The 27,620-nt window shown below is 29.1% G+C and overlaps 1 protein-coding gene across 4 annotated transcripts in view; it reads left to right on the forward strand.

Annotated features, from left to right (window-relative positions):
- LOC111636078 (histone-lysine N-methyltransferase KMT5B-A-like) overlaps positions 1-27,620 on the forward strand; it is a 92,165-nt gene that overhangs the window by 13,881 nt on the left and 50,664 nt on the right. For all 4 annotated transcript variants that reach the window (XM_023381248.1, XM_023381244.1, XM_023381245.1 and 1 more), the window contains exons 3-5: positions 5,479-5,636; positions 15,760-15,925; positions 26,546-26,658. In XM_023381248.1, the coding sequence (XP_023237016.1) occupies positions 5,488-5,636; positions 15,760-15,925; positions 26,546-26,658 (428 nt within the window). In that variant the 5' untranslated portion in view covers positions 5,479-5,487. The remainder of the gene's footprint in view (positions 1-5,478; positions 5,637-15,759; positions 15,926-26,545; positions 26,659-27,620) is intronic.

Consider the following 27,620-nt stretch of genomic DNA (forward strand, 5'->3'; position numbering starts at 1 on the left):
CCCCCCCAAAATAAAAAGTATATACTTTCTTACTACGTTTATTTATATGTAATAATAAAAATACATATGTACACAGTCTTGCATTTTTATTAGTCATATTTTTTTCCATTTGAAAGGGTTAAAGAATCTGTCTAATGTCGATTGCTTTTCTCTCTTCTTCAGGATTTTTCGTAAGTAATTAATAGCATTGCAATTGTAGAAATCCCAAGCCTCAACCTGGTTTGGATGCCATTCTAGGACCATTGTTCTGACATAATTCACACTTCTTCAAAGGATCTTTAATAATAGATATCGGCATTAATCCTCTTTTACAGAAGAAAACATATCTCGCCGAGTTTCTTCGTTTTCTTCATTCAAGAGTTCATGGCGTTCTTCTGTCGTCAGATCTGTTTCAGGTTCCATTATGAACTCTTCGATGTTCTATATTTCTCAGATGTGATTTTTGTTATCCCTTTAGCTGCTTGAGTCTTCTTGATAATATAGTATCTTTCTCAAATTAGATTGAACTGCCGCATATTGTATACCTGTTCAAGCCATACTGCCCAGCAACATCAGAAATCTTCTGCCCACTCTTTAATCTTTAATATTCGAAAATAATCTCACCTTTCGAAAATAAAAACCGATGCAAAACTTAACGAGTGTCTACCCGACACATAAAAGAATCGTTTTGTCAGAAAAATAAAAGGCTGGAATTATAAGAGAGAGAGTTTCAAAGTTTGAGGGAATACTATCCAATCGGTATATACCAGCTTGAGCATCGATGTCGACGTCTCCCACACTCCGAAAAGTTTCGAATTGTTGCCCAAACGTCAGGAAAGTCCAATCGGTATTCGTTATTTTACGTCGCTTCTTCTTGTGTTTGTTCTGAGGGGTGTTCGTTATCCGATCATGTGTTCGTTGTCTGAACATAAAAATCTTTCGCGAAAGTGTTCGTTATTCGATTTGTTCGTTGTCCGATCTGTTCATTAACCGATCACCCACTGTATTTACAATATCGCATCTTTTTAGGATGACTCTACAGTGGCATGTTTTTACCCATTCTAAAACTGAATTTACCTTATCTATTATGAGTTGTATTGTTCATTGATGATAAATTTTTTAATTTGATCATTTAATTGCCTATATTAATATAGTATACTGTATTTTTCATTACTTTCTGCTATTAAATCAATTGATTAGATAATCAAATATAAAATTCCAAATAATATACAGTAAATTCAATTCCTTTAACTTTGTATAATGTAAACAGTTTTAAATTTATATATGAATTATTATGATTTTAAACTTTGTAGATTGAAATTTTTAAAAAATAATTTTTAAACAGAACTATTAATTATTAAATGTTAATAATAATCAGAAATTATGAATAATAATTTAAATATCAATCAAGTTAAAAAAAATTAGACTGAACTCACTGAAGAGAAACAAAAACTAACTTCTATATATTTGTGTTCAAAAATTTAAATATTTTAAAACTAATGCTTATAGTAGTTCTAATTGATATATAGTTTCTTTTGTACAAATACATACTTTAAATTTGTAGATTGTTTCAAAAATTAAAAATAAATAAATAGATTTTCATGTTTATTATTATTATTTTGAAGTGAAAATAATGTTTTTATTTGCCATGAGTAACAAGATGTACAGGTATATTTGTTTACTTTCAAGCATAATTAATTAGGGAATTATTGCCAATTTGGCAAAAAATTTATTATCAGAGAATAATTTAATGTTCATTTAAGTCTATTACATGATTATAAAATGACTGTTGGATTAAAAAGGTATGAAAATGACTTGACTTTATCACTACAATTTTTTGAAATTGTAGTGATAAAAGTCAAAAGTCATATTTTCAGTAAAAGCTTTGAGAACATTTAAAAATCAAACTTGTATTATTACAATAGATTTTTTATTTTCAGTAATAAATGATAATATTGAATAGGCTACATCAATACAGCAATTTATAATTAAAAATTAATGATAAAAGTTTGATGAGTATTTTTTTAAATTAAATAATTTATGTCAAATTTATTTTTAGAAACTTAAGTTTTCTTTTTATTTTAATATCTCAAATTTAGACTATTGTTATAAAATTAATAATTGAATTTATATTATAACTAATCATTTTAACTGTAGGTGTTAAAAAGAATAAAGCAAGGAAACTGTGCCAGATGATTACCAAGCGTGTAGACATTGCTATTTTATGCTGTTTGTTGAATTATAGTGCCTCATTGATGATTACAGTGATTTTTTGCCATATGAATTTACAGTCTACTATAGCTTGATTCTCTGTCACAAAAAGTTATGTAAACAATTTCAAAGACTAAGAAATGCATAAATAGAAAATTTAGTAATAAACATTTATTTAGTTCAAATTCTTATAGTTTAATCTTTAAATAGTAATACAAGTTTTAAGCAAACTTATTGAAATTAATTCAAATACTGAATATCAAAATTATATAATATACACATTTACAATGACTTTTTAAAATATTTAAGTTTACCAGAAATAGAATAAAATGCTTTATTTAAAGTTATTTTTTGTACACTTATAAGTTTTGATTATATACATAAATACAAAATAAAAATAATTAAATAACAATTTCTCCTTGTCTTTTTATTTTTAACAGTAATAAAATAAAATGAAGTAATGTTATTTTAATGGGATTCATGGTGGTTAGCTAGAAAACATTTTAATCACTGCCAAGATCTTGCTAAGTTTTCTGGGTCTATACAGTTGATTATATTAGTTAATCTTCTCTTGTATATCCATGTAGACTTGGCAGTGACGTGTTGGCTCAAGTGTATCTACTTTGTCCCATATGACATTAGTCTCTGTTCAACAATGTTTGCACTGGAATGATGATGTCCCTACGTATTCATACATCTCTTTGCTGTTTGGATTTATTCTTTGATGTTATATTTTGTTATCACAATATATTCTGAAGAGGATCTGATCATTTTTTCTATTGTGGATTGGAATTCTGTATACTCTGCTCATATCTAAGAAGAGAAAACACAATGCTAGATATGAGCAGAGTATACATAAAATTGCATTTTGGAAGAATGTGACTAGGTTAATCTGTGTAGCACCAAACGTTCTTTGTAGTAACTTCTAAACAATTCTCCAGTATCTTATCATCTTGATAATGACTAACTAGATAATAATAAAGTACTACAAAGAAGGTTTGGTGCTATATTTTCACTCCAGTATTAATAAGTGTGAGTAGAACATTACAAGCTTTCTCTCAAGCTTTAACAAGGTTAATCTGTTGATCACTTGGTGTATGCTTGCAGACCATCAGTGATCTACAGATTAAACTTTGAGAACCACTATTCTAGACCAACGGTGGGCAACCCCCGGCCCGCGGGCCAGCTACGGCCCGCGAAAAGTTTCTATCCGGCCCGTGAGATGTTTAGAAGAAATTATAAATAAATATTTTCCGATGTAATTCGTCTAGTTTAAATTGAATATTATTTTCTGAAGTGTTGCGGCAGCAATGACAGGAAAAAATAAGGGAGTCATTTCCTTATTCAAACAAAAAATGGGAGAACAGAATTTTTCTAAATTATTTATATCTCATCGCATCATCCATCAAGAAAATCTATGTGCAAAAGCTATGCAATTAGAAAATGTAATGTCTGTCGTATCCAACTACATAGTGCTGTTTTTATTGTGTTTAAAGTCACTTAGATTTTACAAATAGGTGAGCCGTTCACAGCCCGGCACACGCATTTGTAAAATCTAAGTGACTCGTACAACATGGAATTCATATAAAACGGAATAATCAACGGTGTCATAGGGAGGTCGACTGTAGTAATTAATTAATTTTTATTTATTTATTTATTTCATGTTTGCAGACTAAAAATTTACAGGTCACAAGGTGTCAATTAACTACTATGGCCCGCGGAAAAAACGTAAAATTTATTCTGGCCCATGTTATAAAAAAGGTTGCCCACCCTTGTTCTAGACTACTAATTATATCTCTAGAGTGCAGTCATATCCCACTTCATGACACTTTTAATTATATTCATCTTATTGTTTTGGGCACTTGCTCTGCTCTTAACTTAAAAGAAGGTTTCTTGATTGCAGTATTTTCAGTTTCTTATCAACATAATTTGTGAAATGAATAATTATAATATGTACAGTACAGATCAAGGAATTATAGACAGATATATAAAACTGACAACAAAATTTAGAGATTTTTTTTAGTATAAACTAAATGATTAATATAAACATTTTTTGAAATTATTCCTGAAAAAATCTATATAAAAAAATGTAAATACTGTTTACAACAGGGCTGTGGAGTTGGAGTTGGGAGGAATTTCTGGCCAGAGGAGTCGGAGTTGGGAAAAATGTGTCGACTCTGACTCTTGCATTTTAAAATTTAATTTAGTTTTTTTTATTTAAATGAAAGAAAATTTATTTTATATTTATTAATTTTTTAAAATATTTTTGTATTTTGTTATAATTCATTTATTTTAAATACAAAATGCAACAATTTAATTTATTAAATATGTATCAATAGTTTCCTTTGTAGTATTTATGTTTAGTAGTTAAATTTTTTGCCCAATTGAATTTGAATATTTTTGATTCATTCCTAGGAAAATAAAGGAATGAATCAAAAATATTAGTGCACTTATTTAGAGTGGATTTTATTTTTGTGAATGAGCCAAACTAATTGATCATATTTTTCTTTTTTGAACAAGGGACTGAAGTAGCTAGATCGCACACTTTTTAGTTGTACTAACTTTTCTGGAAAGGTGAAATTGAAGTGCAAAAGCTGTAGAATAAAGATATGTAGATGTAGAATTTTATCAATCCCATTTTTCCTCTTATTAAATATTTGTTAAAAATTAATTTTTTTATACGAATAAATATTAATGCAAGTTAAATATTAAAAATACTAACTATAAAAGTATTTGGGTTAATGCCCGATGCTCCTATCAGAATTCGGAATAGGGTAATCCCCTTTGAGCGCTCCTGCCCCCAAAAAAATGACTTGGTATTTAATTTTGCTGGAGTTGGAGTTGAGTGTTTTTTTACCAACTCTGTAGCTCTGGTTTACAACAATAGGTTTTTGTTGCTTAGGAGAAGAGAAAATCTTTTTTCCCTTGGTCATTTTCTGATATATTAATAATATATAAATAATTACTTATTTAATGTAAATTACAACTAGTGTTGTGAAATATAAGAATACCATATTTTTACATGTAATTTTTTATTTTTATTTGATGATAACTCAATAATGTTACTGTAATAACAATTAATCATTTGATTTAAAATGCAAAATTTATACATTAATTTATTATTATATATGATTGCCTTCTGCCAATTATACTGTAAAACATTATTACTTTAAAAAAGTATTTTTTATTATTTAAAAAATTTTAGTAATTAAATTATTAATATCTGTAATATTATATTTTGAAATTGTTATAAAAAATATTTAAAATTTTTAAATTGTAATATTTCAGATAATAAAAATGGTTGTAGAAAGCTGTACAAAATCTAGTACTAGATATCCACCTTCTACTGGAATGACTGCTAAAGAACTCTGTGAAAATGATGATTTGGTCACAAGTCTGGTTCTTGATGCTCATCTTGGTTTTATAACTCATAAAATGAATCTTAGGTAAGATATAGTTATCTAGATTTTAAAATTATTATTTTGAATGATGTTACTGAATATGTATGAATAGAAAAATTATTCCTATTATGTAGTGATAATTGTGTAAACAAATGTTATTTTTGATTTTACAGCATAAATCTTTTCAGTTTCATTATTAACTAAATTAAGAATGATTATTCTGTAAAGTTGTTTGAATAATAATTGATTTTAATGAACTAGAGAGAGCACTGTACAAATTTAAAATGGCAGATGCAAACAGGGAGAATTTGTTTATATTGTCATTAGCTAATATCTTACATATTGTTAATGTAGATGTAAGTTCACATTATTTTAAAGTTATAGATTCATGGATATATGCATTACTTTGATGTTGGTAATGTCATGTTGATGAAGTATAATGAATGCAGATTTGCCATATTAATCAGATTTCAAGAAAAGAATTAGCTTAAGGTTATTCTTGTTGGATTGATTTTCCACTTCATAGGATCACTTTTACTGTTTATAACAAAAATTTAACAACAATAATTGAAGCATGGACATTCCTAAGGGCCTAAGTTCCATAAAAATGAAGTGAGATAATGGAGAGGTTGCGGCCAAAGTTCAAATGTTAAACTTTTACGGCAAGCAGAAGTACATGTTTGACGTTTGAACTTAAAGTAAAACACATTGTGCCATGCATTCACATCATGCACTGACTCATGAGATATTATTGAAAAATGGCGGAAACGTTTAACAATGACGAATGTTACCAGTGAAGATAAATAAACAAATTAAACTATTTTAAAGTATTTATAGGATGTTTAATAACACTAAATAATTGGTTTTAATTAGCGTCGTGTCTCCTACCATACGATAGGACTACCTCATACTTTTGTTGAGGGAAGTAGTGGTTATGTAAATCCGAAAGCAGCTTGGGAAATTATTTTTAGAAAATTTACAAATGTATTACACTGTTGATAGCAAAAGATGCTGTGAAAGAACAAACCTACTCCTACAGAATTATGATAAGCTATTTTGAACAGAAATATATTTAAATTCTATAGGCACTTCACATCACTTGCAAAAAAATTGAATTATTAAATAATTTCTGGATTAAAATTGTCTTTCTTTACAATATTATTCATAAATGCTTAAATAATTATTTTAATAAAATATATCATAATTTTAACCCCAAAAACAAAAAAATGAAGAGTTTAAGCCAAACTTCTACTCGCCATGTTAGATGTAGCGAATGTCATTATCAACCTTCTAGAATTGCCAGATGGCGGCGCTCAATGTCCGACATTCACGTTTTGGGCTGAAAACTTCAGCTGCAACCTCTCTATTGACACCAAAGTGTACTATGTGCTTTTCACCAATGGAATGGTATAGAGTCCATATGCTGGAAAAATTAGGAAGTTCCTCATTACTGACAATATTATCATCTGTCTAACTTGCTCATGCTTCAAGAAACAATAAAATCAGTTTTCCTCAAAATCATAATTTGACTTAGGCCTGTAGGCATGCCCACTCTTCAATTGTAAAAGATTACAAATGTACTGATCATGTATTGCTAAAAGTTCAGAAAAATGTAAATACATGTATACATTATTATTTTTGATTACAAAGCATTTTAACATAGACTTTTAAATAATAATTTGAATATTATATTCCAAATTCAAAACTTAACATATGCAGATAACCCTTGTATAACGTGGAATTTCTACAACGTTGTTTTGTTCTATCAATAACACAGTCAAAGAATTGTGGAAAATCATTTATAACACAGTATTTTTGAGACAGCATCATTGCAAAAAATGATGGGAGAAGTGTCAGCGAGTGGAGGGAGAATTCCTAGGAAAAAAAAGATAAATTGGGACTATGCAACACATACAGTTCTAGAATTTCATTAATGGTGATGGAGGGGAAGGATTTGAATTGCCCTTGTATATATATTATGTGTATATGTTAGGCTCAAAGACTGAAATCACTCATTGAGTGAAAAAATGACCATAAAGTGAAATTCATGTTGTGGCATTTGTAAAAACGGCCACAACGCATTGCGGCTAACTCAAAACAACCACAAAACAAAATTTGCGTCATGCTTTTATGATATTTGACCATTATGCGTTGTGGTGATTAAGAAAAGCCATAATGCATTCTGAATGTTAGCTGATGCAACCACGTACAGGATCATATGACACACAGTGGTTTGTAACTTTAAAATATGGATTCTAGGCTCGAAACATTTTTATTTACAATTTTTAATGCTGATCAACATTAGTTCTACAAGTTTTCCTAGAAATTTAATTTTCATACTTAAAAAATTTCAAAGAAATAAAATATATGGAGAAAAATACACATTTGTTTCTTATGTTTGGCTGAAAAGTGCTAAAGGTCTAATTACATATACAGTAGAACCTCGACTATCCGGACTTATTGGAGATGAAGGTGGTCCAGATAAGGAAAAATTCGGACAATCGAAACAAATACTTTAATTTTTCTTTTAATGATAATACAACACATTTTCTTTTCGATGACATATCAGTAATATTAAAAATAAATACTGTATTTAAATTGTGATCAAATTTTCAAGAAACAAATGTTTGTATTGAATTTGGACTACTACTGACCAGTGCTAACAGACTACCTATTGTTTAAAAGGCCCTCTCGTGGCGCAAGAAAACGGATTTTATAAAATAAAAAGCAGTTGAAACTGTTGAATTTTTATGAATAAAAATTTGACAAACTATTTATCGTTTTATGACGAGTAAAATTTTTTCGTCACGTTCGCGGCTTTTAAGTAATGCATAAACCTTCAAGGAGCGAGGCCCTTCAGACCGCAAGGCATAGCCAGTGACCCACGTTGTCCATGCCTTACGCCGTCCTTGGTCATAGAAATGATGTAATTTGAATATAAATTATTTATAAATACATAAGTCAAGTTATTTTTATTACGACATAAAATATATTTAAGAGTTTACAACCACTGTGCTGGGTGAGACATTGTTGAAACAAAAAAAGTTATGCATTCCATCACATACATAAACAGTGTTGTAATTCGCCAGGTGCAAATCAGCAAATTCGTAAAATTTTTGTTTATTTTGAACAATCCGGATAATAGAGGTTCTACTGTACTTGTAGGTGCTTGATATACCTATATACGATAAAATAAAAATTAGCTGCTAAAGTTAAAAACCACTGTGCGATAGATTTATTATCATTAAAAGCCATCACACATTCTGGATGTTAACTAATAACGAGCGATGATAAGAAAATAAAACTTTCTTTTTCATTATGATTTATTTATCTTCAGTCATCTTATATACACAGGTAACAAAATTATTCATCATATACAGCAGAAATTTAACTTGGTTACTTTACAACAACATTTAATTATTCATGCATTTTTATGTTCTTTGAGTGACATTTGCATTTTTATCAATACAGTATCTTTTACAGTGACACATTATAAACCCTTGTTTACTTCCAGATATTAACATAGATGCTGAGCGAAATGTTAATAAAGTTGAGGGTGCGTTCTAAATGTTAATAAAGTTACTGTAGAAATTGTAAATTCATTACGAGCATAAAGTCGATCAAGAAGACTTTCCTTGTTTCCTAACTGATAGAGACCTGATGGATTAATGCTCATAACAACAGCTAAAACATTTCTGGGAGCTGCAGTCCCCTATCAACATTAGGCGCCCTAACTAAAACAAACAAATTAATTTCAACTGCAGAAAATTACCTTAAATTGAGAAAACTCTTTGAGCTCGAGCTAAAATGTCTTAGGATTTTTAGGCTTTATCAGAGGTATTAATTTACATCTGATACGGAGAGTGCCAATGCCTCAATGGCATGAAGGTTGAGAAAAGTGAAATCCTACTTGGATGTAATATACAGTAATACCTCAGTTTTCATTGACTTTGGTTATCATCGGTTTCAGATTTCGTCCATTGTTTACAGACAGATTATCGGCAAAAACCGAAGTATTACTGTACAGTGTACACCCATGTACCTAGCATCAATCTGCATTATTTTTTTAGCTTCTGTTGCCCTATCCTAAAACCCTCCAGTTATAGGGAAAAAGAATGATTTTAGGCTAAAACTTTTTCCAGCGAAACTTGTGGAGTGATAAGTAAAAGCATCAGAACACATGGTAGTTTTACCCTAGATTACTCTAAATATAAGATTACCCTTCGGGTAATCTTATATTTAGAAAGGTTTACTCTGAAAGGTTGAAATTACTCTAGAAAAGGGTAATTATCCTAGAAATGGCAGCACTGGTCAAGAATGAACACAATACAAACTTTGCAAGTGTTTGCAATACACCCGTTGACAAGTTACAACCTATCCTACGTATCATGGTTGCATCAGCTAACATTCAGAATGCATTATGGCTTTTTTTAATCACCACAATGCGCAGTGATCAAATATGATGAAAGCCACAACATGAATTTCGTTTTGTGGCCGTTTTTTTCTCTCAATGAGTGATTTCAGTTTTTGAGCCTAACATATATATATCTCTTCATCTATCTGTTCATATATCATCTATTCTATATCTGTTGATTTGCTGGCTATTAAAAGAAAAGAAAAATTTGGAAAATTTTCATATTTTATATTTTTGGAAGATCTTTATATTGGATTCTGTGCTGCTGAACTTCTGCTTGTTTGAGACCATTAAAAATTGTGACTTCAAAACATACAGTTTGTGTCTTCTAAGTTTTTATTAGTGAGTTTGGTTTTTATTTAATCAATTATTAATTTTTCTAGGAATATATTACAACTTTTTTATTCTTAAGAATTGTGACACTAGAGGAAAATCATTTATCACACAGTATTTTTGAGACAGTATTATTGCAAAAAATGATGGGAGAAGTGTTAGCATCCAAAAAATTGAAATAATTTTTTTATGAATTATATTCCTGAATTATATCCACTGAAATTTTAAAAAATATATACTGCCTATAAGAAACTATTTCTCTTGAATCAAAAATACAAATTTTGGATTATTTTTAAAAAGGAGAAACAATATTATATGTTGCAAAACATTTACATTTAAATAAAGCAACAATGCAGACAATAAAGAATTATAAACAGATGGAACTGCTATTCTTGCAGGTTCTTTTTATTTTTTTAAATTTGATTAACTTTTGTTAGCTTTTAGAATATAACTCTCTGTATTGTTCTGGTTCTTAGTTTTGTATAACATGACAATAAAGCTACATTGCTTATAATATCAGGCTATATATTGGCAATAATAATTATGAATTACTGATTAATTTGACCCTAAAGGGAGGCATTAGGTGCTCTCTCTAGAGTCAAAATATACTGGAAGAGGAGATTGGACTGGAGGTCCGGATAATTGCTAACATGTATGCACAGCAAGTGGGAGTTGCGGGTTTGAGTCCCGATTTTTTTTTCCAGTTTAATCTAAAATTATTTAATTAAATTATAGTTATTAAATTTAATAAGAGATGGTGCCTAACGCCTCTCTCTAGGTTCAAATTAATCAGAAATTCATAATTATTATCGCTGATATATAGCCCAGTATCATATGGCAGTTGGTGTAGCTTTATTGTAATGTATTGGGTTTTATAAGATGTTTATATTTGTATAACATGGTTCTCACTACATAATATTTTGTAGAAACCTAATTACCATGTTATATGAGGTTACTGGAATTTATAATTTGATTTGAATGCTTGATTGAGTTACATTCAACATTGGTGTGACATTAGTTGCACCATTGTTGAATGTATTTGGGGAGTCATTGGAATAATTTATTTTAAATGAAGTATCACACACAATATTAAAATATTTACATATTATATAAATATAAAGCATTATAAAAATTAATTATCTGACATGAGGACTTGTACAATTTAAGTGTCCATTATTTTTGTTAACAGAGAAAATTATTTTTATTATAAATAACAACTCAAAGCCCGAATAGTATATATAATAAATTGCCAAACGATCACCTAAATATCGGGCTACTATATGGCTAATTATTCTAATCATTTAATTAGCCATATAGTAGCCTGATATTTAGGCGATTGTTTGGCAATTTATTATTTTTATTGGTAAAATTTTACAAGGATAGTGTGTTATCATTTTATCTACTTACATAAAACAATAATTACATTGTGGCATAATTTTACAAGTCTTTTCTATCATTCTAAATTTTTAGGTTATTTGTCTTTTTGTTCAGTTTGTGTTAATTAGAATTTTTGTTGCCAGAGGACACTGATTTAGTTCAGATCACAAATTGCTTTGTGTGTCATGAATATATGAGAAGTAAAGATTTTATTTTGCACTTATGATGTACTTTTGATATATTGATGCACTGCTGCATTTTAACATATATACAGTATAAATGCAAAGCAGATAAAAAGTTACTGCTACCATTACTATAATTAACTACTAGGCAGTAAATCATCAACGATGTATAATTTTGTGGCAGATCTTTCTTCATCTGAAATATTAGAAAAGTATTGTATTTTTTTTTTTGCTACTAGTTTGGTATAAATATATGTATGTATACATATACAATTGAACTGGTCTATCTTGAATCTCACAGGAATGAAAAAAAAAATTTGAGATGGAGATATAGAAGCTCCTATACAGTATACTGTAATATGTTTGACTGGAGGTATAATATTTTATTAATATAATAGCAAGTATCTGTATTAGGTATAAATAAGGCATTTTTGACATACCTTAATGGAAATAGTTTTGTCAATAGTTTCTGATGCCCAACTGTCTTTAACCAATAAGATGCAAATCAAACTTGTGGTCAGTTAGAGAAAAGCAGCATTAATTGTAACTAGATATGTATTGCAAGAGATGTTTCTTGACTACAGTTCATGCTATCAAAATGTAGCTTTGCATTTGTAACTGACACTTTGGCCCATAATTTGAGATAGATAGGTTTTGGGAGAAAATTATTTGAGATTAATATGGAAAATACATTGAATTTAGGCTGAAATGCAAGAGATGAAATAAATTTCAAAATAAACATGTTTGAGATAGTCAGGTTCAACTGTATATATATTATCATTTATAAACAGATATCTTTTCAAAAAGTTTATGCATATTATACCCTAAAAAGATGTATGTTATCATGTTTGTTTATATTGGATATTATAAAAGTATTAAAATAAAAAATTATGTTTTTTATATTCTTTTTTCTTATTTCTAGTATCAGAAATAGAAATCTAAGTTAGATTTTATTTAAATAATATTGGGTTTAACATAAGTTTGTACTATTTTTACTCTAGTTTATTGTTAACTAGAAAAAGTCACAAATCTTACAAATCACTCTGTTACATATTCTCCTTCACTATAAGCAGCTTCTTAACATTCAGGCAATTTTTTGATTCTTCTGAGGTAGAAATGAGGCAATTTGGAAACAAAGAAATCATCAATCCAATTTTGAAACTGTCATTGTGAAAGGAAATTCCTTTCAGCTTGTTGGAGAGAACCTGGAAGAGATGATAATTTGATGGTGCAAGGAATAGTATGATGGGTGGAGTAGAACTATTCAGCTCCTGAAAGGTAGACTTTGTTAGATTTGTTGTATGGGTGGGCATTGTCATGTGGGAAGATTACATTGATTCAGATACTTGACTACTGAGATTAGCTGTGATTATCCTGTTCATTTGGAAGGAGTTTGAAATGGACGATGCCATCACAATCCCACTATATAGGGAGCATTGTCTGTTTAGGTGCAATTCAGTCTTGGGTTGAGGTTTTGTGTTCTCATGGCTTATCTATTGTTTTCTTTTCTTCATATTGGTATAATTTCTTATTTCCTGTGATATGCTAAGGAATGGTTAACATTTATTTTGTTACAGTTATGGTGAGTGAGGAGAGATGCAGAAGTGAAGAGGCTTGTTCTCCAAATTGTGTGGCATCTATGCTCCATGTTTTTTCATCTTTCCCATCTCATGCAAATGCTGAGTAATTGTTATGTAATTACATCTTCTCAACCAGTTCACATATTGTTTGACAGCCATCTTTGTGTATTAGAGCATTTAGCTGTCTCACATTGAAGTCAATTGGCTTTCTGGATCTAAGTGTGTGTTCAGGTTGAAATTGCCCTCTCTGAAGTTTGAAAACCATTTAAGAGTTCTAGATTTTCCAAAAGACTCTTTTCTGTAACACACTGAATGTTTGCAGTAGATTTGGCAATGTTCAAACTTTGATTGAAGACAAAAAAACAGCAAGTATCAGAAGTGTTCATTTTTCTATTGACATTCCATACAGAATAAGGAAAATCTTAAGTATAAGTGAATTTTAAATGTCACTTTGGAGGCAAAAAAAGAATTGAAAATTGTTATTTTAGTAGTTTTTTTTTTTTAATCAGTTAGAATAATTTGATTAATAAAAATTATCCGAGTTTGCAATAATGTTTGATTTCAGAAATTCAACTAATGTTCATTTATACCTCATTGCAACTTACTTTTGTTAAATTTCAGATCAAGAAAGCAATTTCAGGTGATTGTTGAATCTATGACTTTTCAGAAACAAATTCAATACCTCATAATCAAAGCAAAATTCTTGCATTAACAGGTACTACTTAATTAAGTACCTGAAAATGCTGAAATTTACAAGGCTAATAGAAACAACATGTTATCCCCATGCTTAAATGTTTTTGAGGCTTTTGTTTTATACCTGAAGGACAACAATATGTTATCCCCAGCTTGGAGGGCATTATTGGATATTTAATATTACTTTTACATCTAGATAATTACATCCCAATACAAACATGTGACATCTGATGGCCAATCAGGCATTTGTTTTATATTTTAAATTGTTATATTTCATCATATGTTCTATCCTGATATGTTTTCAAATAAGTTCTTTAACTTGAGAATGATTGCTAAAAACAATTGAAAATGTTTGTTTTTCTCCAATGTTGTGTTTTATGAGCTGGATTTTTGGTTGTGTAAGTGTTGTGTTAAAGAATTTTTCAATATCTTGTCAAAGAAACAAAATAGTCTTTAAACAACATTCTACCTTACTAATTAGAAAAGTTGTAAATATACAGTATTATTGGTAATTTATACTGAGTTTAAATTTTTATAAATGAATAAACAAGCAATCTATTTGAAAATTCTACAGTAGAATTTTAGACTGTACTGTTTAAATTTATATACTGATATATTCTACTGTATTTTTATTAACTATATCCATATAATTATAATTTAGTCTTATATTATTTAAGATGATTTTACTTTATTAATCTTTGGTTATCTTTTTAAAGTTTTCTATTAACCCATAACTGCATTCAGTTTTATTAATATAAACAAACCTCATGAAACCCAATAAATTTGTAAAGCATTTTATTAACATGTGAACATGCATGATGTAGCAATTTTCTATTGATTTTTCACATGTAATTGCTGTTTCTTGAATTTGACCATTCTGAATAATTCTGTAACATGTCTTCTCTGTCAAATTTTAATGTCATGCTTTATTTAATTTATGAGATGTTGTTTTGTTTACTTTCAAGGTTTCCATAGGAAGACTGAAACTTTGTAATAGTGTGGGTTAATTTGAAATGAATACAGTTGGAAATAAATGACAAGAGAGCTAAAGTGTTTCAGGTATAAAACAAAAGCCTCAAAAACATTTAAATTGTTGAAGGTCATAGCAAGTTGCAGACTGCCATCTTATTTATCATGCATATAAATGATATCATGCATTGTCACAATTGCTCTTGTGGCAATTGTGAGAGACCTCCATAATGGATTTTTAATTATGTCAAATCATCAGAAATGTTGTCAGAGTGAAAAATTGCTGCATATGCATGCAATTGTATGATAAAAGTTGTACACAAAATTCCACTGTAGAAAATTGTCATATTATGCATGTAAATGCATAAGGTGGCAGTTTTCTACAGTGGTTTTTTTTTTGAGAGCTTGTAATAAGTAGAAAGTTTTTTGACTGAAATTTTCACTTAGTTACATGTAGCAAGAGTATATCATGTAAGCACAACTAATTAAGTGAATCTGGTGAAAAGTGCCTATAAGAAAACTAGTAGTTCCAGAAAATCTCAATACTTTATGTGATTGTGGGTTAAAATTAATTCAAACAATAATTACTGCATTTTTATGAATTTATTTTGATATAATAGGTTCAGACCATTGAAAATAAATAAAGAAGAATTACGAAATATTATAGCAGATTTCAAGCAGCACCAAGATTACGAAAAAGCATATCGTCAGTTAATAAGTGGAGAATGGGCTTTAGCTTATTTTCTTACAAAATCTAAACAACAACAAAATTCATTTAAAGAGCATGTAAGTAAAATTTTCATTTATATTAGTTTTGCTATTTAACATCTCATATATAACAAATACTTTCTTAAAGCTTTAATCACCATTTGTTAATTGTCCATTTTTTAATCTTATTTTGGAGTAATGACAACTAGGTAGCGGTCAACTGGGCAATTTACAATTGGTTTTAGTCAAGTGGGTGATGGTTAACTGGGAGACAGAAACTTAAAAATGTTTGCATGATTAGCAAACATATGATTTTGTGGATATTTTGTTATTTATTTATTTATTTTTGTAAATATTGGTAAACTGCATATAAATATAAATATTGTTAAGACTTCTGAGGTATGAATTATAAGTTAAAAACTGAGTTACAAGTTATTTCCAACTTAAAAAAGGGAAATGTTTTGGAACAATGTACTGTAGCATGGTTAATTATTGTAAATCAGAAGTGGTTAACAAAGCATATCAAAGAAAAGTGGTTCTTTGAAAATAAATTCTTTTGAAGAACTTTTATACTTTTTTGTTTTAATGTACAGTACATTGTATTTAATGTATAACATAATGTATTTTTACGATGGTAGGCTGAAAAGTAATGCACACATGCTTGTAGAGCGCGAACGAAATGATTTTCAGAAGTGTGCCAGGTGGCATATGGAAGTAACATTCCCCCTCTATGTGTATGTGCAGTTTGAGGTTGTTACGTTCATTCAGTATATTTTGAGAAGCGGAAATATAGAGATATGTTCTAGTGCTATGTCAACGCGAGTTAAACACTGTGCTGTTATCGAATTTTTAACTACTGAAAAAGTGACTCCTACTGAGATTAATTATCATTTAAAGGCTGTTTATGGTGTCAATGCTGTTGATAGGTCTACTGTAAATCGATGGATAATAAAATTTTGTGGTTGTGAGCCTGGAAAAGCCATAATTGTTGATGAAACACACAGCGGATGTCCGATCACTGCCACAGACGATTACTGTATGCCCCTCGTTGCAATGTTTAATTCTTCTCAGTACATATAGACTCTAAAACACCTCCAATGTTGAGTTTGTCATGTTAGAGGCAGCCTGGTGCCAATAATCTTGCAACATGACAACGCTCGTCCACACACCTCACGTACAACTGGATAGGCTCTGAGAAACCTGAAGTTTGAACCGATTCCACACACTCCTTATTCCCCTGATCTTGTGCCTTGCGAGTTTTATTTTTTTCCTGTACTCAAGAGAGAACTCAAGGGTGATCATTACACCTTGGATGATGAGGTGAAGGCAGCTGTCAAGTCCTGGATTCGAGAAAAGTCAGAAGAATTTTTCAGTGACGGAATGAAAAAACTTGTTACACATTGGGAAAAATGTGTTAGCCTTAACGGTGACTATATTGAAAAATAAATATATGATTTTGAAGCTTAAAAATTGTACTTTAATGTACTTTTTGCCCGATCTTGCTATTTGTTTTTGTTCGTGTTCTACAAGCATGTGTGCATTACTTTTCAGCCTACCCATGTAATTTTCTGTAATTGTTGTCTTTGTTTTTATGTATATTTGCTACTTTTGGGTAGATATCAACTCTTTTGGGACTTTTCTATTTACTTGTTAAATACATTATTTATTTATTTTTACATGTATAATTGTTTGTTAATTACAAAATTGTTCTTTTAACTTGTTTCACTCGTTTCTTAAAAAATATTATTTAAATTTACCAGGTAGTAGATCAATAGAAAAGAATGGTGTTTTAATAAAAAAAAACAAAAAATTTTGTATTGTGTCTATTATTCATCTCTTATTTTGTCACCTAGATATCCAGTGCTAAGTCATCCATCACCCAGTTGACAGTGTCCTGTATTTTGTGGGACATTCTATGATTACATTTTGTAGTTATTCTATGAGGTATATTTAAAAAGTTTTAAGAATGAATCAAAAAGTCAATTTATGTTAGGATATAAAAAATTTGTTTAATATTTTTAAAATAATCACATCCTGAACTTAAATACATTTTCTCTAATTCAGGAAATATTTAGAAAAATTAGCTTCTTTCAGTTATTGAAAAATTTTCTTCAATTCATCATGTATGAGTTTTGACTCAAACTATTTTGCTTTTTAAGATTTTTTTCAACTTTGGGAAAGTAAACAGTAATTAGGAGTTGATCAATGGAATAAGATAGCATGGAAGAATAGCAATTATAACTTTCATATTCTTTGTGAAAGTGATTTCAAAATTCAACATCAAACAGATTCAATTTTATACTATCATTTCATAAATTTTTAACTTCAAAAAGTGACAAATAGGAAATTTATTTTATTCTGATATTAATATAGCAAATATTTTGAATTAATTTAAATAAGTAGAAATAATATAAATAGAATTTGACTTTTGAATTATGCAATTTTATTATATGTAGGATGTAATTTTATATATTTGAATTGTTATAATGAGCACTAGAGGACTAGCAAGATTTCCTCATTATAACTATTACTTGTTATATCTGTAAAGAGCAGGGGAAGAATGGGTGACTTTTGGTGCAAACATGTAGGGGGTGTCCCGTGGATGGCAAAATTTGTAGCAATGCCACTGATGATTAGTGAAATCTATTTTTTAATTTTTAATTCTAAATAAGTTGATAGATTTAAAAAACAAAAAAGTATGTAATTACATTATAGTGTTTTTTATTGATAGTTATATAAACTACAAAATAATTAATATTAAACAATTTATTTTTTTGTAATTAAAGATAATGCTAATTAATAATATGCCCAATTTCAGTTAGTCTTTTTATCTACAGATTTTAAAATTGATGATTGCTTTATTTTTCCATAATGTCAATACTGTTGAAGAAGACAAAGAAAACTTTCTATACACTTCAGCATTTTTAGTACCATGTTTTAACTTATGAGTAATTTCTACTTTTTCATAAACTGAGAGACATTTTCTTTTCTTCATAGACATATTTCTTGTAGAAAAGTTTGTTTCTAAGTACAATACAGTGAAACTTTGATCTATCATTCCCATGTCAATCATTTTCTCACATCTATCAGTTTCCTTCAGTCCCAAATAACTACCTATACATATAATGTTAATTTTTCCCATATTATTCATTCCTGCATTGTTCATTTTTCCATAATGTTTGTTTTGTATTTTAACTAAAAGAAAGCTGTTATTCTGCATCAATTGTTCTATTCACAATGAAGGGTGCTAAATTTGAAACACTGATTTTCTTGTACTAAAAATGAAAGCATGCAATATTTAAAAGTTAAACTCCAACATTTGTATATGAAATATATGAAACTAAACCAATTTTCCAAATACAGTCGACCCCCCTATAAGATATAGATACGTTCCAATTTATTAGGAATCCGATTTCTTACAAGTCGTTCCAATCACAGCCCGACACGTGTCAAGTTTACGGACTACGGCTGATTGAAAGGTTTTCTTCCATAAAATTAATCAATTCTACACTAATCCGACTCAACATTTCCAAAATATGTATATTTTTTCGTAGTTTTATAGAAATCGTAATTATAGGGACCGTAATTATAGGGGGGTCGACTGTAGCTACTCTTAATACACTGTATTTAGAGTAATAAAGTTCATTACTGTAGTATAATATTGTAATCATTCTGAAAGAGAGAGATAGATTATTGTCTTTTCCTGGCTAATTCTTGTGATTATTTAAACAGCAGTTAAATTTATTTTATTTTATTGTATATATTTGGGCACATTTTCTAGTAAAACCACTTAAAACCACTTTGCTAAAAGACAATTAAACTATTTCCGCTTTAGGTTAGCTGCTGCAGCATTGGGACAGTAAGGTTCAGAGCATTGAAGACAGAAGTTATGATGGCTACCATCATAAATTATATGCATATTATATAATTCAGATAAAGATTGTGATATATGAAAAAGTATTTTGAACTGGTTATCTGAAAAATTAGAAATGCACTTTTCCATATAATCTTCCATACCACGTAGACGACTTCAGATTTATTAATTAATTAATTAATGTCGGAAGGTTCGAATAAGAAGCTGTTTTTTGATAGGGTGTAGGCCTATTGTCCACATTATCTCCTATAAAAAAAATAAAAATTGCATCACAACAGAAAGCTCCAGGAAAATGAAACCAGATGAATTATATGGTAAACGACTAAGGCAAGGTAAACAGACAATGAATTTTGCTACATGGAATGTACAAGGAATCAGATCAAAGGGAAAAGAGTTAAAGAAATAAAATGAATGAAAATTGACTTTGTGATCTTAACAGAAACAAAAAGGAAAGGACTTGAAGATAATATGCATATTTACTCTGGTGTACCAAAAGAAAAAAGATAAAAATATGGTGTATCCATGAAGATAAAAAAATTTAAGAGAAATATTACCAATTTTGAAACAATAGATGAAAGAATGATGAAAGTTAATCTTAATATTTTTGGAAGACAAATTACAGTAGATCCCCTATAACACAGGTTCATAGAATACGGATTCATATAACAGGACAAAAAAGTTGCGATTGTGTTCGTATAAACACGCTAAAAGAGACTCGTATAATACGGTAAAACATCATTACCAACTCATGTCACAACAGGTTGGGATAGAAATTGTAGAGAAATAGAAACATATATAGGAGGAAGAAAATGCACTGAGGCATGGAAATTCCTAAAAAATATTAGAAATGAAAATAATAGTAATAAAGGACAGTTTATCTCAGTTAAACAATGGAAAGAATATTATAAAAATTTATTAACAGAAGATAGAATTCAATTTATGACAGAAGATATAAACATAGAAAAGGATATATCAATTTATTTAGAGACAAAACAGATTAAACAAGCATGTAAGAAACTGAAGAATAATAGAGCAAGCAGTCCTGGAGGAATACCAGCAGAATTGATAAAAAAATGGAACAGAAAAATTATTTAGAATGACAACAAAATTATTTGAAAGGTGTCTTAATGAAGAAGACATTCAAAAAGAATGGAAAATTTGCTTTTTTGTCATCTATCTATAAAATAGGAAATAAAAATGTGAGAACTATCGAGGAATTACAGTAACAGCAACATTTAATAGATTATATGGATGAATAATAATAGATCTAATTGAAGAAGAATATCAAACAAAAGAAAAAGAAGAGCAGAGTGGATTCAGAACAGGAAGATCATGTATGGACAATATTTTCTGTATAAAACTAATTATGGAAAAAAGATTATCAACAGGACAGGAAACTCATTTGTTGATTATAGACTTAATGAAAGCATATGATAATGTTCCAACATCAAAATTATGGGAGACATTAAAAGAGATAAATATTAATAACATGCTTATTAAAGTAGTTAAAGAATTATATAGAGAATCCATAACAAAAATAAAAATTTGTAAAAAAAATATCAGAAGGATTTATGGTATCAAAAGGACTAAGACAGGGATGTTGTATCTCACCAACTTTATTTAAAATCTACTTAGAAGGAGTATTGAAAATATGGAAAAGGAAATGTTGTAATATGGGGATAGATATTAACAGTAAACCAATGTTTACATTGCAATTTGCAGATGATCAGGTGATAATGGCAGAGGATAAGGATGATCTAGAATACATGACAAGAAAAATAAAAGAGGAATATTTTAAAGGAGGTTTGTATATAAACATGAGTAAAACAAAATATTTATACATAGGAGGGGCTAAAACAGACATGGAACTGGAAGAAGGAGAAAAGATTGAGGGATGTGAACATTACAATTATCTTGGAATACAAATTCATCAAGAAAGAAGAGATACATTAGAAATTAATACAAGATTAGCACAAGGTAAGAGAGCAGTTAAAAAATTAAATGGAATATGGTGGAGTGAAGAAATAACTAGATCAAGAAAAAAAAAGAATATATAATGCTATTACAATTTTACATTAACATTTACATTTTAAAAAAATTGTGATAAATATAAAAAATGAACTAATATGCATAAAGAAAAATAAATAACAAATAACCAAACATTATACATCCAGTAAAAATCATCATAGTTAACTATGCCGCTTATATAGATTAAGTCAATTTATCATAGAAAGACTTCCATAACCCATCGGCATTTCTATGATTGATGAGGTGTGTTCATCTGCTCCTTGTAAGTAAATTTCTAATTTTTCTAGATGTTTCCCACCTGCTTGGATCTTGTAGCTTTGGTAATTTGACGTCTGATCCCAGAAAACTGTGATATTTTGCTGTTTGGTAAAAGCAGCAAGGACCGTATTTTTTTTATAATGCTATTGTTAAAAGCATTCTGTTATATGGGACGGAGGTATGGAAGATTACTGGAGAAGAGAAGTAACAACAATTGAAAAGGATGCATTGAGAAGATCGTGCAGAATCTCAAAAAGAGAAAGAATAATTAATGAGAGAATCAAAGAACTAATGGGATTGAAGGAGACTGTTTTGGAAGAAATTAAGAAGAAACAACTTATGTGAAAAGAATATGTGACAAGAGAATCCTGAAAATGTCAATGGAATACAATCCACAAAAAAGAAAAAAAAGAGGAAGACCAGACAAACTTGGTTTGATGGAGTAAAGTTAGCATGTAGTGAAAAAAAGGATTAAAGAGGAATGGTGTATGGATAGAGAGAGAGATGGAGAGGGTTCCTGGAGATCAGAAGGCAACATCAGACACCATAAGCTGGATATAGATAGATAGATGCACATGTTATGCTGCTGCTGTTTACCATATAAGTAATGCATTCTTACATAATATTGAATTTTTCTGATTGGCTGCCTTTGATATATGAATACATTAAGTATTCTTACAAAAATAAAAATAGAACAGATTACAGTATTCTTAACAATTTTTTAAAATGTAGAATAAACTCATGTTCTTGTGCAAGTACCATATCATTTAGTATTACAGAAAGCCATCATATAGGTGTATCACTGGAAAATACACATTTCATACCAGATAAACAAGTGACCTTATATATTAAAAACAGTGACATTATAAATTTTGTGTCAGTTGTTTTCCTGTCTCATTCATTTTTTCCCAAGTTTTGCCAAAAATGATAGATCAAGTTTTCACTGTATATTGTAATTTTACAATTATAGTGATGATTAAATAAATTAGCAGAGCAGGGCTGGAAGCTAGTCAGCAAAGTGAGGAATGATCTCCAAAAAGAAAGTTAAGTAATAAATAAGCCTGTAATCCATGCAGGTCATAAAACTAATTATCCAGTTGTCCGAAAACTAAGTAACCTTTTTAGTTTACTCTCTTCAAGAATTTGGCACTGCTTTCTTACTACTCGAACAATTAAGGATGTTCATATGTTTGCATAGATATCAAAAATTTGCTTGGTATATTCATGAAGTATGTTTGTTATAACCGTGAGAAAATGTATGGAAATACATGTAAATTAAAATTGTTATGGTGTTTTGCTCATTATAACTGTGTTCCTTATAACAGAGTTCAACTATATATATAAAGTTAAATCCTAAAGAACTGTTGCTTCATTGGTGTTATTTCTATCAGAGAAATATTAGTTGTATCGTGTATTTTGATAAAGCAAATAATAATACAGTTGAGTTTGGAAGGCATAAATGTTTTCAACTCTTTTTTCTAATCATTAATTACACAAAATTTGAATATAGCTTATTTAACAGTTTACTAAAGTTTTGGTTATTATTTTTTATTAAAAAATAAAAATATGACTGTGTTCATATGTAAATGTCAATTTGAAATAGAGTGATTATGAAATTGAAATAATATAACAATTTTTTTATTTAACATTTGCTGTACAGCAAGTCCTCACTTAATGTTGTCATTAGGTTCTTGGAATCTGTAATGTTAAACAGAATGATGTGTAACATATGAGGTCTGTTCAAAAAATATGCGGACTGTTTGAATTGCGCGGCTCTAGTTGGTTCCAGGGGAATCTGCTTGATGTCGCTAGGTTTGTACAGATCGTCTGGTGATAAAGCCATTTCCTGATTACAGATATCTTGATTTGTTGATTAGATATCTTGATTTGTTTTCCATGCGGTGTTTAGTGAAATGCAATTTTTTTGTTTGTCGGATTTCAGAATGAATTGACCTGATGGAGCAACGACTTACTGTGAAATTTTGTGTTAAACTTGAAAAATCTGCAACTGAAACATTTGCTATGCTCAGCACGGCTTACGGTGATGTTGCTATTGTGATAATCCGGAGGGACTCTAAAAAATTGAGTTATATAATTTTTACCCTAAATAAACTTAAATAAATAAATTACTTTAATTTCACCTAAAAACACTTAAAAAGGACATAAATTTGGAATAAAGTTAATATAACCTAAAAAGGTTATAAAACTTTAACATCCTGCAAAACTGCTATGTCATGTAACTTTTAACCAGAAATGAGGATGTTTTGCTTCCTTCCTCCACACCTTGTATCTTAGAATTTTGCACACCACCTGCTCAAATGCCATAACTCATTTCTAGAAATTATTATTATTAAATAATTGGGAATAAAAGGGCAAGTTTGCAGACACTCAGGGAGTTCGTTCAAAATATTGCCAAAGTGAGTGCTCCTCCTCCACCAGCTGATCCTGTCCTCCGGACTTGCCACCTCAGGAAGAGAATCAACGAGATACAAGGTTTCAACATGAACAACGAGGTAAAAGTTTATTGTAAACTCTCTCTCTCTCAGGTTAGCTTAATATAACATAGAAATAAGAAGAATTTCTACTTAGGTATTCCCCATGTTGTCATTCCTTTGCATCAGTTATATTCTGTTGTAATATTGATTGTAATGATTAAATTGTCAATTTTATATTTAATGTCCTTCTTGTCTGGTATTCATTGCTTGTGCACAGACCCCACACAGAATCTTACCACTTGGGTTCTGAGAAAAATTAAGCCATCCAGTGACAAGGTGAGCAGGTCTAACAGATCTGACAATTAGAGGACCTGGACTCTCGTCTGTATTCTCACACTATGAAGCATACGGCATGTTTCAAGTGGTCCCTCAGACCCAAACAAGCTTGCCAAGTTTTATCCAATGTCAAGGTGATGATGACAGTTTTCTTTGATGCTAAGGGTATTGTTCACTACGAGTACCTCCCCAAGGCTCCACAGTGAACCAGACTTACTACATTGAAGTTCTGAAACGTCTGAGGGATGCCATCCATTGCAAAAGGCCAGAAATGTGGAGTGGCGACTGGTTTCTCCATCACGATAACGCTCCAGTCCATTCAGCCCTCAGAACTCTTGAGTTTTTGGCCAAACACTCAATCACACTTCTTCCCCACCCCTCCTACTTACCTGACCTTGCTCCTTGTGACTTTCTCTTCTTCCTTTGAAGAGTCTTTTGAGTTTGGGAAACAAGATTTGAGATGATTCTTGAGATTAAGGCAAATGCGATAAAGACGCTGAAGGACATTACAAAAGAAGCGTACCAGGACTGTTTCAACAAGTGGAAACACCATTGGGATAAGTGTGTGCATTGGGAAGGAGAGTACTTTGAAGGGGACCCAGACATGTAACTTCTACATAAAGTACATTTTGTTTTATGACGTCAGTCCGCGTATTTTTTGAACAGACCTTGTAATCAATTTTACTATAGACTAAAATGACATAAACAAGAGTTAAGTTCCTATGGCACATTTCCAGTCACAAAAACATCACCAAACTTCTAAAGATCCAAAACTTCTAGAATATGAAAGAATGAAATAAATGTTTTACCCAATTTTGGAAATCAGTGAGTGATGGCAATCTTAGTAGTGGCATAGCAATTAGTGAGTGATGACAGTTGTAGTGGTAGATGGTATGAGGAGGGAGACTAAATTCTTATCACTGGTAAAGATGAATAAAATGAAATAATGAATTTATAAGAATTTTATAAAGAATAAATGTTTGCAAAGGAAAAACTGTAAAGAGTACTTTATATCACTAAGAGATCAATTATAATTTGTTGGAATCACCAAAACAAACAACTTGGTGATTCCAATAAACTATAGTGGGTGTCATATAAATTAAAAATGGAAGATGCAGCAGGGCAAGTTTGTTTACAATTTCATTGACACTAAATTATGCCTTATATGTTATTAATGTGGATGTAGTTTCACATTATTTGATAAATAGTGAAAGTAATGAATGAAAATTATATTAAATCACACTATGTGTATTTTCAAGAAAAGAATTTGGTTAATATTATTCTTATTGAATCATGTTTGCAGCCTTCTACAAGTTGAAAATTTAATTCTCACCTTGTAGAATCAATTTTACTATTTATAAAGAAAATTCAACAACAATAATTGTAAATGATTACAAATATATTTATATTTTTTCTCATTACATTAATGTGAAAAAATATAAATATATCTATAATTTTGTATTTTTATTTGTATTGCTATATTAATGAAGTATGAATGCTTTTTAGCAGTTTTTTAATATTTAAATTTTTATATAATTTAGTATAGTCTAACATATAAACTGTAAATAACTCTTTTATATAAATTAATTTATATTTTTCTCATATAAGATCAAACTGGTTAAGAAAACTGAAGTTTTATTTATTTAATTTTTTTACATGAATATAATTTAAGATTATATTTTTCCAAAAAATAACAAATGTAAAGAACTTTTATTATTTATAAAAGAAATATTAAATTTATTTAAATATAAAATTTTATTTTTTTAGATATTTCGTTATTTACGAATTTTTGATAAAGAATCTGGATTTGAAGTATTACCATGTAATAGGTATTCAGGAGAACATCATTTAGGTGCTAAAATGTGTGCTACGAGAAAATGGTATAAAAATGTTTTCTATAATCTTTTATAATTAGTAATATGATATATGATTGATAATTTTAAGTAATAATTAGATTAAAAAATATGGATAGAAACATTATTCTGAAATTCAGAATTAATTTATAAATTTATTATCTAAACATAGAGATCATACAAATAATGTGTGTATTTTCTAAATAGGTGGTATTCTGTAAAGTCAGTTTTAAAAAATTTATATATATAGGACATGTAGGAAGAATTTTTAAACATAAATAATAGAAAATGAAAACTAGAGAGGGTGAAAAAATCATAAAAAAATTTTGTCTTATATTTTTTAGCTTTTTAATGGATAGTATTATTATGTGGATAGTAGTAGTAAGATCAAATTTATGATGTAATTTTGCAATTGCTTTTTTTATTAACTTTATACTTTTGTTAGCTATTGCATGCCATTAATGGTTACTATCTATTAGAATATCCATTTAAGGAGTAGAAAATATGTACATAATAGTCTTAAAATCCAGTAACTTACATTTATTTTATTTTATCATCAGTTATAACTGTCATGTAATTCTAGTTTGTGATTGGTAAGAAATAATTTAACATAACTTAGTTTAATAATTTAACTTTGTTATTATTTTCTATTTTAAATTCATATAATTTATTTTAAAAATACAGTAGAAACTTATTTAGCTGGGCTTGTTTATCTTTCAATATTAAAATTTAATTTTTTTAAAATTAAATTTCATTTAAGTACTAATGTAATTTCAACTGTATATAGATAAACTGAAATTTTGGATAATTGTGATACATATAAACTAATTTCTAATGTACAGTACATTCATAAATAGTTACAATAATTAGTTGTATTAATGATTTAAAATATTTATTTTTACATATTAGAGAATATTTTTATATAATTATCTCATTCCATTTAAATTTTAAGTTTAAAAAAAATATATCCTGAGGGACTCTAAAAAATT

Source organism: Centruroides sculpturatus, unplaced genomic scaffold, assembly GCF_000671375.1.
Source record: "Centruroides sculpturatus isolate CEXI.00-Female unplaced genomic scaffold, Cexi_2.0 scaffold923, whole genome shotgun sequence".
NCBI classification, from domain to species: Eukaryota; Metazoa; Arthropoda; class Arachnida; order Scorpiones; family Buthidae; genus Centruroides; species Centruroides sculpturatus.